Here is a 15167-nt window from a genome sequence, read left to right as displayed (position 1 = left end):
ACTTGTTTATTTTTCACCACTCTTTTTTTTAGCTCTTTTTAGTCCTATTTTTATCCCTGTGTACTTGTCCATCTTGTTTTAACACATGTATGTTATGTATAAACTGTTTTTTAATTGCTGTTTTTAAATTGCTGTTACGCTGCTTATGCTGTAAAGGACATCTTAATCTCCCCTCGGGGATAAATACATTTTTTCAATTCAATTCAATTCAAATGACTCAACGACCATGTCCGAAAAGAAACAAATAGATAAAATCAGTTCATTCAGCGGAGCACAGCTGCGAACGTTTTCCCCCACTTACGAAGACTGTTTCACACGTTCAGGAATCTGTAGGAGGATTTCCGTAAATCTTTTGGTACGAAATTTTTTACCAAGACACTTACCAAGGCACTTACGAACAAGTTCGAGAATGAGGACCATTGTTAAGTCAAGGAATTACTTTCCAACACTGGCCACCATTCAGCATTCACGCCACTGTGAAAAGGACATTTAATATTACACTTATGAATCTCCAAGTGACCTAAAACAATGTAATGAGGAGGAAGAGGAATTTCTGGGCAACGGTGGTCTTTTTTCCCCCTAAAGTTGTTGTTTATGAACAAACACCATCTAATCCCTGTTTATTCCCAGAGTTGTTCTCCATTCAAAATAGACGCGTGGCACGACCACAATTCTGTGAGATTGACCTATTGCCAGTCTTATGCCAGAGTCCGATTGACAAGCTGGCCTTGTTCTCCGCTAGCTTGTTGCTTTTTATCATTGTGTAAACGATTCGGTCCCAGTCAACCAGCACCTGCTAACGGGTCGGACCCTTTAGCTCAGCTGGTTAGTGTGGCCGCCTGTGGATCCTATGGTCCCAGGTTCATATCCACATGGTTACAATTGTAATGCTTTTACTAACTTCAACGCTGTTTCAAGAGTTTCATACTGTATGAATATCCACCATGAGAATATGGAGAATAACGAGTGGAGAGAGAGAGAGAATGACAGAAAAAGAGAGAGACTGACACAGAGACCAGGCGATGCATGTCACATAGGAACAAATGAGACACGGACAAGGAAAGAACGAGAGCTCATTCTCTCAGAGCAAAAGAGAAACAGCTAAAACCTTGCCTTGTGCTTTCAGTGACTGAAAAATCGGTGTCACTTTTCAGGTGTGGTTTTGTGACAAAAATGTAGTTCAGAGACCAGACAGACTCGCCTGGGAATACTCCTGGTGAAACATGTCTACCCCCCTGTGGCCAAATCACAACGACTTCTATATTCCCAATTACAAGACAGAAAGTCGTGTAGTGTGTGAGTTCCATAAAAAACAAAGTGTATTTGGCCAGGCCGTCTTCTCATACAGAGCATCCCACCAATGGAATTCAATTCCTCAAACAATTAGAGTGTCCACATCATACCATTCATTCAAGTGCAGGGTTAGGGAATGGCTCATTGAAAACCAGAACTGTCAACACTGAGTGTGTGTGGATATGGTGCGTCTGTCTATGTCTGGGTCTCTTAATATGTCATGATGTGCTCTGTCCTTGTGTCCATGACTGTATTGTGACCTGTATCCCTACTATGTCTATGTGCTTTTGTTGTGTTTTTATTCTAATGTTATTTATCTTGATTTTATTCTGTTTTTATTGCTAACCCTTTTTTTACACATGATTTTAGCCTGTACCTTCTGGCAGGGGGACTGCCAATGGAAATGAGCCTTTTGGCTAAAATTGGGTGCATTTACATTTGTAAAATGTTTTATTAATGTACACTGTCCCCCTTGAACAAATAAAGTAAACCTAAACCTAAACCTAAATATTATGCGAAATGCGTCTTATCCAGAGTTAAAACTCCGCGAGAGGTGTTTTTGTCCCAACGGCTAGGCTATAGCTAATCCGTATCCGCTTCCATTAATTTGTGCTAGGCTAGTCTAGCTTGCAACCGGATAGCTTTCCACTGAACACACTAAGAGAGGAAATCGGTATCTTATTGTCTAACTCTGGAGAAGACAGTAAGCACATTTCCCATAATGTTAGCCTGTTCCTTTAAAGTCCAATGCACACGGCGGGCGATTTTTGTCAGCCGACTGTTTTTTTTTAGCAAGGCGACCGACAGAATTGTATCGCTTCCATTGTTATGAATGACAGAACCCACACAGCAGGAGATTTTCGAGCGACGATCGCGCAGCAACTTCAACTCAATCAATCCAATTCTTTTTAGGCGACACAGCAAGGACAATGAGGAAATAACATGACTTGACATGGTGTATCGTTTGTAATATAAATTAATGTATCAATACATTCATTGATCAATAATCTACGTATTATTACCATGCTACTTATGTTAATTATTAATTAACAGGAACAATTTAAATAAATAACATTAGTTGGAGAAGGGATGTCTCCCCTGGTGTCCCGGTAACATTACATCCTCGCCGGTTTGGCTTTAGTATTTTTTCCCTTCATGATGATGATCTCCAATCATTCGCTACACACCGATCAATATTGCCACCTCTCTCACAAACAGTTTGCACAAATCTACTCGTTATTGGTAGTCAATGAGTTATTATTAATGCTGCTGTCATAGAAGTGGTCATATTAGGCCAGCGGTTCCCAAACTTTTTTGGCCGTGCACCCCCTATCACCTCCCGACCTAGCTGACGCACCCCCCAATGGGTTTCTGTTAGAAAAAATTGTTGCTGGTCTCCATGCACAGATTTTATTTTTTATTTTATCAGCTGGATAGACTACAGATGGAAATTAGCTTCTGCTAAATCTGGTGCAAACATATTTTCATGTAACAATGATTAATTGTCCAAAAAGTTGATTCGGGGCTTTTCAGAAAACATTCAGGGCTTGAGCCCAAGTAGCCACCCCCTAGCCCCGCCCGTGATCTTCAGGCCAATCGGTGGTAGTGAACGTATAGCTTACTATTACCTGAATGGTTGTGTGTGGTGTGGGCTGCTAAGCGATTGTTGTTGAGCGACAGCTGATCGCATCGCCAGGCGACGTTGCTCGCCGACCTTGTGCTTTGGACTTAAGTCTCATTATGCTGCTACAGAAACAGATCGCTTGTTCTCTGGCAACCAAAACACGTACCTGGAAGAAGTAATTGTACTTTGGTACTGGGTACAAAGCTGGAATTAGAAGAAGAGGATGAGGTCACAGCCTCAATGTTCTCATGGGAGTTATTCAGCGCTAGGAGACAATGTTACTGTACTTCTTACACCACGAATGTCTCCCATTGGTATATCTACATTTTGTACATATCCCTTACCCACTCTTACTAGTTATGCTTCTGGCCAGCACGACTTACTACCAGTGTCTTTATACCTGTATCACTGTACATATTAATACTACTGTAACCGAGTGGATTTGAACCTGTGACCATAGGATCCACTTGGCGTCCGCACTAACTAGCTAAAGGGTCAGACCCAGTTGGTTGACTGCGACCGACTCGTCCTCCCTCCGAGAAGTGCGTCCTTGCAAGTTTTTTCGTCCATGCGCATGCTTTCCCGGGGGTTTAAGGCACTGAGATCCCACTCCCATTGCTACGTGAACCTGGATACAGATTCACAGGGCAGTGAGATCCCACCGCTGCCACCAATGTAACCGATTTGAACCTGAGACCATAGGATCCACAGGTGGCCGCACTAACCAGCTAAGCTAAAGGGTCAGACCCGTTAGCAGGTGCTGGTTGACTGCGACCAACTCATCAGTAGTTTACACTACAAGTTTGTACATACATCTGATTAGCACTATTACTCAGTAGTACACTTTACTGTTACATTTGCACTGTGGTTGGATGCCAAACTTATTTTATGCCAAACTTATTTTCGTTGTACTGTACTTGTGCTGTATTATGACAATACATTTGATTAGAATCGAATCGTATCGAATCGTATCGAATCTAATTTCAGGTTCAAGGTAAACTTTGCCCCTCAAAAGAATGGAGAGATTTGAAATGAGAAATGTCCATGGTTCTCTGTGTTAGCCAGGTAATCTGGGCTTTCAGATGTACACTGTGGTTGAGTTAAATACAACTAGCAAAAGTTCTCAAGCTTTAAGGACTGTTGGGCATCATAGAAAAATGCAGATTCATCCTGTTCCGAGCAAACTCTGGGGACCTTAAGGACCAGCCAGTCACTAGAACAGGTTCCATAGGTAACAAAATTAAATTCCAATAATGATGTAGTATAAGGAGTAAAGTAAAGTAACTAATGTAAGTAAAGTAAGTAAAGATAAGATAAGATATTCCTTTATTGATCCCCTTGGGGAAATAATGGCATAGCAAGAGTTGTCCCACACTTCTAGCCTTGATGCATGAATAATTTATTTCAGCCAACCTTTCGACATATCAGTATATAGCCTACCGTATTGGTCCGAATACAAGGTGACCCTGAATATAAGACTTATTTCAAGACAAATATTTGGAAAAATACTTTTTTGAAGACCAAATCTTGTTTTTAATGAAGAAAATAATTGTATTGGAAATTAATGATAATAAAACACATAGTTGTATTAAATGTAGGCTGCTATTTTGTATCATATTTTGGTAAACATCTTTCTTTTTTTTATCCACTTTTTCTCCTTATTTTCTATTTTTCTCCCATCCCAATTTCGTGTTTCCTATTCTCCCCTCCCCTGTCTTGAACGTTGCTCGCATATGCCCCCCACTGGTCAGTTGTAGGGAGGATAGAAGCCTTGCATCACGTGTGCCATCCGGTACACGAGGAGGCAGCCTGTCACTTCTTTTCACCTGCCAGCGTGGACTCTCATTGGTGAGGTGTAACGTGTGGGAGGCTCACACTACCCCCGCTACTTCCTGTCTCTGCTGTGCAGGCGTCCCCCAACCGACCTGTAGGAGTCGCTGTCCACAACGTCCAGATTACCACCCATCGACTTCCACCCGCTGACTCTGCCAATTGAGCCAGTATGACGGCCGACCCAAGCCGGAGGCAACGCCGACAGCCAGAGTCGAACCCGGTGTCTCTTGTGTTGGTGACGAGCGCAATGTCCGCTGCGCCACCCAGCCGCCTGGTAAAATTATCTTTTATAAAAAATACATTGAATAAAACTATTTAGTTTTAAACATATTTTGGTTAATTTAACATCTTTTCTGTTTGCATTTCTTTCTTGGCTGCTCGACAGTTGTTTGATGACTGCTTCGTTGATCACCATGATCTTAAATTGGCATCGTAACTCCTCCTCCGTTTGTTAACTTGCCCGACTTTTGAGCCACTTTGTTTGAGCTGGTCGCTGTGTCTCTCCATCTCTCCAGGCACCTGTCACTGTGTGTGTGCGTGTGCGTGTGTGTGTTTTCTTTTTTTTTGCACCTGTCACTACAGGCTGTGTGTGTGAGAGAGGGAGGGGGACATACAGAGAGACGGTGACTCGCTTGGGGAACACTCGTTTGGGCACAATCTGTTGTTGTGAACGTATAATGACATTTAAAAGTCTACTCTAGACCCTGAAAATAAGACAACGGCACATAGTCGGCACGGTAGTCTTCATCAGGATGTTATAGAAGAGGAAACCTAAAGGGTCATTACTGTGATACTATCAGGGTTCCCACAGACATTGCAAAATTAAATTCAAGGACTTTCAAGTACTTTTCCAAGCACTATTTTTCATTTTAAAGGGGCATTTAAAAGGATACAATTCACTTCCTGGAAAAATAATCTGATCCAATATTTATGGCTTAAAACCTATTTCTGACAATTAGTTACACTTTAAATAAAAAAATAAAGAAAATTCTTGATTCAGAACAATTTTATCATGGATGAACAAAACTTTCAATGTGAATGGTTGATTTGAAGGACTTTTTAAGCACCTTGTTAAAAAATTGGCTGTTTTCAAGGAATTTCAGGCATTGACTTTTTTTTGGTCAAAAATCAAGCACTTCAATACCTTGCGCGAACCTTGTACTATGCTTGTATTCATTGTGCACTGTTGAGTCTGAGCTCGAAACACAAACATGCCATTACCTCCAATGCCCCTGTATTGTTGTGTATTTGACAAATAAATAACTTGAACTTAGAGAGTGGGGATAGAGGTGAGAAGATTAGAGAATGATGATTATTGAATTGTCAATTTACACAATGCAATTGAAACGTGTCCGCTCATCCCTCCTATAGATGCATGTCTACATACACACAGTCCCCCCCACACATATCATCTGAGAGATCAGAGCGCAGATCGGAGGTTCAGTGCCTTGCTCAAGGACACGGTGGTGAGCGCCGTATACGTGTAGCGAGTCTCACCCTGAGTGTGTCGGATGTTGAGCTGGTTGATCTGCTCCGTGAACTCGTTCTCCTCGATGGTCTCGGTGCGAGGGACGGAGAGGGAGAAACGCCTCTTGAAGTTCTTCATCTTGTTCATGGTGCTGAGGGCCACCGTCTGAGGGCAGAGTCTGAGGGCCACCGTCTGAGGGCAGAGTCTGAGGGCCACCGTCTGAGGGCAGAGTCTGAGGGCCACCGTCTGAGGGCAGAGTCTGAGGGCCACCGTCTGAGGGCCAGAGTCTGAGGGCCACAGTCTGAGGGCCAGAGTCTGAGGAGAGAGGAGGCAGTGTCACAACCACAGCCTCTGGATGTCTTAACTGTTAAATGGTAAAAATGGTGCATTTATATAACAGCTTTTATCCAAAGCGCTTTACAATTTGTTCCTCACATTCGGTGGCGGCGGAGGCAACCATGCAAGGTGCTGCCAACCTGCTCATCGGGAGCAGTTAGGGGTTAAGTGTCTTGCTCAAGGGCACTTCCGACATGCTTCCCGGGAGGGGCGGGAATTTAACCGGGAACCTCCGGATTACCAGATTACTGCTCTACCTCCCGAGCCACTGTCGCCCCCTACACACATAATACTGTCCGTTTGTCCTTCCATCCGTCTTTCTGTCCATCCACCCTCATCCTCAGTATCCATCCATCTATCCATCCATCCATCCATCCATCCATCCATCCATCCATCCATCCATCCATCCATCCATCCATCCATCCATCCATCCATTCATCATCGTCATTATCTATCCATCCATCCACCCACCCACCCACCCATCATCCTCAGTATCCATCCATCCATGCATCCATACTGCCAGCGAGATTCTCTCTTTCTAACACACACACACACACACACACACACACACACACACACACACACACACACACACACACACACACACACACACACACACACACACACACACACACACACACACACACACACACACACACACACACACACACACACACACACACACACACACACACACACACACACACACACACACACACTATCTCTCCCTCTGTGTCTCTCTTACTACCACCCCCCCCCCCCCCCACACACACACACACATGCATGCACACTCCCATCCAGATAGCCTTCACTCCAAGACATATCTATCTACACAGACTACCCCCTCCCGCTCTCTCTCTCTCTACATAACCTTCAACTTGTACCCATATACACACACACACAGCCTTCTCATAGTCCACTTGGTTTAGTCTACTCTTCTGTATACTTTGTTAGCTCATCATTCTACAGAGATCTAGGCAATAGGGCCACTGCTGTAACCTTGGTCTCTCCGTGTTGCAACATGTCGTTCTGTCAGTAAACTATCCTTAATCAGAGACTGTTGTCCACATCCGTGAATAATCTGGTCAAATTATTCCACATCACATAACCATTGCAAAAAAACGACAACAACCAGTCCCAGTAAAACCTTGACTTGAAGAAGTAGTAGTAGTAGTAGTAGTAGTAGTAGTAGTAGTAGTAGTAGTAGTAGTAGTAGTAGTAGTAGTAGTAGTAGTAGTAGTAGTAGTAGTAGTAGTAGTGGTAGTAGTGGTGGTAGTGGTGGTAGTGGTGGTAGTGGTGGTAGTGGTGGTAGTGGTGGTAGTGGTGGTAGTGGTGGTAGTAGTAGTGGTAGTAGTAGTGATTTGATTTGATGTTTTTTATTTTCGTGTCTTACATACAGGTGTATGCCCAGGCCATATGGGCTTACAGGACACATAACAATAAGTATATAATAATATACTTGACCAATTACTTACAAATGACATATAGACCAAGATGGCCACAAGAATAAGAAAATACAAGAAAATACAATAAAACGTAATATAACACAAGCTGTACGCAATGTAAATAAACAAAGAAACAAGAGGAATTAAAATACAATTATATAGGATATAGTGTGTTTTGTCTCAAGTGCCATGCTTTCTCCAAAAATCCTGCAAAACTGAAGATGTCCTCCACAAAAAAACAACTCAACATACAACTGCCAAAACAAATCCGGATTTACAATTAGAATTTTCTCAAATAAAGCCCTCCTCAAAGCGGTGTACAAAGGGCAATAAAAAACAAAATGATATTCATCCTCCACCACTCCCAGATCACATAGAACACACAACCGCTCCTCCTCAGGTTTACCTTGGAATCTACCCACTTCCACCGCCAATGGCAGGGTGCCAGACCTCAACTGGGCACACAGAGACCTCCATCTTCTCTTTAAGTTTAACATTACATAAGGTTCAGTAAAATACTAATTTTTAATTGCAACATATTTTCTAAGTTTAGGTTTTTTCCAAATCTCCACCTTCCACTTATCCTGATGGATTGTTGATAATTTTGTTTTAATTATGTGAACCTTACACTGCAGATTGTTCATAAAAATCATACTTAAGTCAGTAGAAGAAAAAATCATGGACGTCTCTCTTGACCAGGGATGACCGTGTGCTCTGTCCCAATTAAAAATCTTTTTTGTCACCCTGCCATTTGGCAGATGGACCAGGCGGTTCCATAACCTCACCATTTCACCTTTTTGCTTGACCAAGCAAGAGTCCCACCCCATGTCCCCTTCTATAGCCCCTTTTGGTGTGTATTTATGGAGTCCTAAAAAGTATCTTATGGCCCGGTTCTGGATAGCATTACATTCAGGTGCATCATCAAAACCCCATACTCCAGCAGCATAAAATAAAACAGAACCCACAATTTAATCAAATAATTGTGTAAATGTTGAAAACCCAAGGTCAGTGCACACTTTCATTTTACTCAACACACCCCCTAGCGCCCTTCCTGCTGACTCAGACATTATTTTCCTTCCTTCTATGAAGCTCATGTACTCATTAAAGGTGAAACCAAGATAGTTATAAGAATGTGTGTAAATCAGGGGCGTTGGTCCAAATTGTATATACTGTACATTGGAATACTGACAAAGCCATACTTGGTAATTTACTGTACAACTGGGTTAGGACATTTGTAGGGGCCAGTTTCGAATTGCAGTCTCCCGTAGGTGTTCTTTGAGAGTGTTTTTGAAAGTGGGTAGTGATTCACATTCCTTTACAGCTTTGGTTAGGGCATTCCACATTGATGTGGCATAATTGCTAAACGTGTTTAGTCCCTTGTTTGAGCCGAATCTGGGTTTAACATGATCTGTGGAGCTCCCTCTGGTGTTGTGATCGTGGTATTCACTGACCTTTGGGAAGTATTTTGACATGTACATGGGTACCTTGGTCGTGTAGTGTATCTTGTAGACCAGGCCCATTGCAAGTTGCTGTACTCTGTCGTCTACTCTAAGCCATCCTAGGTTGTCAAAGTGGGCAGGGGTGAGGTGGGTTCTAGGGGTCAGGTCAAGCAGTAGTCTGACTAGTTTGTTTTGAGATGTTTGTAATTTGGTTTTTAGTGCCTTTGAGGTGCTTTGGTACCATGAGGTACAAGCATAGTCGTAGTACCCTTGAATGAGTGCTCCTGCCAGAGTCTTCAGGGTATTCTTGTTTACCAGAGAAGATATCCGGTACAAGAATCGAGTTCGTTGATTGACTTTTTTTTATTACATTGGATGCCATTTTGTCACAGGAAAGATTAGCCTCTAGGATGGAACCCAGGTAGGTAATTTCATCTTTCCTTGTGACAATATTGTCACCCACTGTAACTGAGAAGCCGTCGGTCTTGCTGAGTTTGTTATTTGAACCGAGGAGAATGGACTCTGTTTTGCCCATGTGTAATGATAGTTTGTTATCGGCGAGCCATATGCAGATTTTGCCTAGTTCCGAGCTGAGTTTTTTTTCAACCTGTAACTTGTTCTTGTCAGAGACCAGCAGGGCTGAGTCGTCCGCAAACAGGAACAAGTTGCAGTCACAAGCTGACGACATTCCATTTGCATAAATTAGGAACAGTAGCGGTCCTAGTATGCTTCCTTGTGGAACACCACAGCTCACTGGGAGGGGGGGGGGTAGGGTACCGTTTACCTCCAGTGGTATTAGTAGTAGTAGTAGTAGTAGTAGTAGTAGTAGTAGTAGTAGTAGTAGTAGTAGTAGTAGTAGTAGTAGTAGTAGTGGTAGTAGTAGTGGTAGTAGTGGTAGTAGTGGTAGTAGTAGTGGTAGTAGTAGTAGTAGTAGTAGTAGTAGTAGTAGTAGTAGTAGTAGTAGTAGTAGTAGTAGTAGTAGTAGTAGTAGTAGTAGTAGTAGTAGTAGTAGTGGTAGTAGTATTAGTAGTAGTGGTAGTAGTGGTAGTAGTGGTAGTAGTGGTAGTAGTAGTGGTAGTAGTGGTAGTAGTGGTAGTAGTGGTAGTAGTGGTAGTAGTGGTAGTAGTGGTAGTAGTGGTAGTAGTAGTTGTAACTGAGGGGTTACAAAACCCTGACTGTATTAAAGATTGTGATAGATTAAACCACTGCTAGTTATGTACTTTAATTACTGGCCAGACAGTACATCAAATATAGATGGTGAACACCCACAAGAACACGGCATTGACAAAGAAATAGTATTTGAGTGTAATTTATTATTATTAGGCAACATTAGGTTACAGAATGAGAATTAGGGTCGCGCTTGTATGGCGAAGAATATACGTAAAGTCAGTCAATAGCATGAGTCACTAAGAATAGCAGGAATCCTACGATGGGTCTAAGTTGACACCACCTGTCGTATAGTAGCAACTAGATAGGGCAACACTGGTACCGCCTGGAGACAATGGGTTCCCTCCGGGGGTGTAAGGCCTGGAGGGTAGAGGAATGTTCGGGTACTCCGTCTGATTCAATGAGGAATAAAGAGACTCCAGGTACAGGAGTCTGTCCTTGTAAACTCCCTTGATCAGCAGCAAAGTAATAATTGTAATCCAAATGCTCGACAGCATTGATGACAGCTAGCCAGCCTCCGTCCACGAGGCCAGCCCGAGTTGTAATCCTCACGAGGTTGAATCCCAAACGACAGTGGAAATCAACGATGCTCTTCTCCGGGTACCACGTTCCAAATCAATATAATCCAACCAGTAATGGTTCTCCTGTGTACATGTCCAACGGTTCTCCGCCTAGGACTCCTCGGGTGTGGGCGACGTATTTAGGCCACACACCCTGGCTAAGTACACTAGCTAAAGACACGACGAACCGCTGGGTAATGCTACACACGAACGAACTGTGGCCGGACGATATACAATAAATGAACGACTATTTACTTCACATTAGATTAGGTCGAACTCAACGTTACTTCATTAAACTCTGACACTTTTACTATATATATATTTTTTTTTTGGTCTTTTTCCCCCTCCATTTTCCTCTGATTTTCTCCCATCCCAATGTTAGTCGTATGCCAATTCCCAGTCCCTTCCTGATCGCTGCGCACTTACCCCCCACAGTCAGATCATCTGGGAGAGTGGAGGCTACCACGTGCTTCCTCCGACACACGTCCAGCCAATCACCGCTTCTTTTCACCTGGCAGCGTGGATTCTCATTGAGAGGGCGTAGCGTGTGGGAGGACCACACTATCCCCCTCACGTCCAATCCGCGCTTAGCAGGCGCCCCGACCGAACTGTAGGAGTCGCTGTTTACAACGACCCGGACCCACCCCGCCAGCTTCTCCCACCCTCTGATACAGCCAATTGTATCAGTGCAGACGGCCAGCCAAGCTGGTGACAACCCCGGAGCTGTGAGCTGGATTCGAACAGGCGAATCGAGCTCACAGCTCCGGGGCTGGTGACGAACGCAATCTACGCTCGGCCACCTAACCGCGACACTTTTACTATTCTATTCGCACGTGGTTCTCAATGCTCTGTTAGACGCAAGGTTGCTCACTTCACTGCACGTTGACTCGTGGTGAAGGTGGGTAAGGTACTGAACGAGGCTGAACTGAACTACTGCTGTGCGCACCTTGCGCTCTATTTATACTTAAGTGAATATCTAGTCCCAAACCGCAGTCTTTGTCTGGTATCAATACGCTGACTCCGGGCATGTTCTGACATGCCTGAACTTGTCTTTGAACCTGCCGTTGGGGGCTTGCGCGCTGGCGCCTGGGGGCGCTGTCCAATAGGAGAGCAAATATTACTCTGGTTTGAACGCAGGTAAAGGGATATTCTGTGTATATATATAAATAATATACAAAGTATATCAAACAATAAAGGTAGATTCTCAGTTTAATCTGGCCCTTCACAACAGCCGCCTCCTAATTAGTCCGCACCTAATTAGTTAAAGGAGACAGATTAATAGTCCAGTCAACTGCTCAATGTCTGTTGTGGGGAGTAGGGCAATCTACAAAGTCAGTGGGTCATGATCGTCATCAGGGGAGTCAGGGAGCCTCGGCAACTCTATCAGCCTCGCCACGGGTCGGGTGTAGGTCCGCCCCTGGACAATAACTTCTGCCGCTCTGACCTTTCCGTCGGCACCAGTGATCACTTTGCTTACGCGGCCGGCCGGCCACATAGCTCGGGGTAGTGACTGGTCTATGATCATAACGACTGTGTCCACTTGTAAGTTGTCTCTATCCTTTACCCATTTCTGGCGGGTAGTGGAGGAGGAAACTGTTCTAAAACTTGTCAGCCAATATTTGACTGTACCTCCACATTCTTCGGCCGTTCGCTTCTTCAGGTCTGTACACCGTCTGTGGAAGCGCGGGGTCCAGCCGCCCAATCAAGAGAGTGTTGGGGGTGACTGGGTCGACATCTGCTACATCACTTGAGACGTACTCGAGGGCGTTGTGCTCGCCACTTGCGACAGTCTAGACGAGTCAGCTGGAAGCGACGTACTGCTTCTCTTCCATTCAGTATCCAATAGCGACGTCGGATCTCAGCGAAGACTCTCTCTGCCCCAGCGTGGTGCACATCCTCATCGTATTTCTTTATGATGAGCTCAGTGACCTTGTGTCGGCTGTTGAGGACTATAGGAAACTTGACGTCATCCGTTAAGTCCGGGGCCCGTCTCAGACGACCACCCACCCTGATGAGGCCATGGGTGTCGCGCTCAGGGGCCAAGTGGAGCAGTCTGCTGTCTGACGGGATTGGCTTTGTTCCCTGCAGGCAGTCTAGCTCGTCGGGGAACGAGTCTCTTTGGGCTCGCTGTAGCAGAAGGAGTTCTGCCTCTGCGTAGTTCGATGCGTCAATGTCGGTAGTGGGGGAACCTCAGGGTGGTGCCACAGGAATGTCTTTAGCTGCGCACTCTCAAAGGTGAGGCAGTCGTCTATGTTAGGGTCAGTGGGGACTGGGATGTGCGTCAACCCACAGAACATAGATTTCTTGATCTCTGCCTCCTCTTGACTAGCCTCCCGAGGGGTGGGGGTAGGCCACTCTTCCTCCGGGAGCTTGAGGAACTCAGGACCGTCACTGTAGATATTGTGACGTGTGAGGTCATCTAGGGACATCCCCCGTGTGATGACATCGGCTGGGTTCTGTTTCGTGTCCACGTACCTCCAGCACGCTGATCCTACCAGGTCTTGAATCTCTGTGATTCTGACTCCCACGAAGACCTTGTATCTACAAGAATCGGACTGGATCCATGTGAGTACGGTCATGGAGTCTGACCACAAGATTGTTCTTTGCACCGGGATGGTGAGTTCACGTTGGATTAACGTGGCGAGTTGCGCGCCTACCAGAGCTGCGCAGAGCTCTAGACGCGGGATCGATTGTTGCTTGCGGGGGGCTATCCTTGAGCAAGCCAGGATGAAGGCTGTGTGTATTTCTCCTCCCTCCTCTCGGGCCCGCAAGTAAGCCACCGAACCGTAGGCCACTTCCGAGGCGTCTCTGAAGACGTGCAGGTCCATCTGGCACGTCTCCAGCCGCACTGTGGGTGGGAAGTAGCTTCGGCGTATGTTCACATTTTGGAGCGAGCTGAGCTCTCTCTCCCACTCTCTCCAGGTGGAAGCTAGGTGGTCGGGTATGGGGTCGTCCCAGCCCTGTTCCTTGTCCCACAGCTCTCGTACAATCATTTTCGCCCGAGTGGTGTAAGGTAGGATACACCCCAACGGGTCGTATTGACTTGCGAGTGTTCTGTATACGCTCCGTCTGGTGGTCGGTAGCGGGGTCGACCTTCCCTGCTCCGTGGTCAGGGGTGTGTATTTGTAATGGAGCGAGTCTGTTTTGAAGCGCCAGACTAGGCCCAATGTCATTTCCTGTGCTTCACCTGGGGTGGTCGCCATCCAGGTCTCGCTGCTTGCTGCCTTTGTCTCTGGGGAGAGGCTGCGAAGTACTTGAGGGTCACTGCTGGCCCACTGCCGGAGATCAAAGCCGCCTTTGATCAGTGAGGCGCGGAGCTTGAGCAGGAGGGCTTCGGCTTCTTCTGGCATCGAGACGCTTTGCAGACAGTTGTCCACGTAGAAACTCCTCTCTACACTTTGTCTGACCTCCTCGTCAGCTTCAGGGTCTTCTGTCACATGTTTTTGCAGTGCGAACGTAGCACAGCATGGGCTGCATGTGGTTCCGAAGGGGAGGACCTCCCATTGGTAGATGGATGGTTGCTCATCTTTGATCCTCTCTCTCCATAGGAACCGCAGCAAGGGCTTGTCCTCCTCCACTAGTCGCACCTGCAGGAACATCCCTTTGATGTCGCCGCTGATGGCCACCTTGTCTTGGCGGAAACGTAGTAGTACGCCGAGGAGAGAGGGGCCGAATGTCGGGCCGGGCAAGAGTTCTTTATTCAGATTCTGTAGTCCGATCTGGTAGCTGCAGTTGAATACAATGCGATCCTTGCCGTTGTGGTGGACCTTGTGGTGGGGCACGTACCAGGATTCAATCGTCTGGTCGGCCTCTTGAATGTCAATTTTCTTTATGTGTCCCGCTGTGATCAGCTTGTCGATCTCAGCGCGGTACACAGTGGCTTGAGTGGGGTCTTTGGCTAGACGCCGCTCGGTGTTCAGTAGATATCGCTCTGTCGCTTCTTTTGAGGCGTGGAGGGTGGGCATACCCTCTCGCCTTAAGAGTGGAGTTGCGTATCTCATC

General features: G+C 45.6%; 1 protein-coding gene across 1 annotated transcript in view; it reads right to left on the bottom strand.

Annotated features, from left to right (window-relative positions):
- cdk18 (cyclin dependent kinase 18) overlaps nt 1-15167 on the bottom strand; it is a 187083-nt gene that overhangs the window by 80008 nt on the left and 91908 nt on the right. Inside the window, exon 2 of the mRNA XM_084316870.1 lies at nt 6248-6533. Coding sequence (XP_084172996.1) covers nt 6248-6365 — 118 coding nt within the window. The 5' untranslated portion in view covers nt 6366-6533. The remainder of the gene's footprint in view (nt 1-6247; nt 6534-15167) is intronic.

Source organism: Notolepis coatsorum (genome assembly GCF_963971535.1).
Source record: "Notolepis coatsorum genome assembly, chromosome: 6".
In the NCBI taxonomy this organism is placed as follows: Eukaryota; Metazoa; Chordata; class Actinopteri; order Aulopiformes; family Paralepididae; genus Notolepis; species Notolepis coatsorum.
This window is presented reverse-complemented; position numbering and strand designations above follow the sequence as displayed.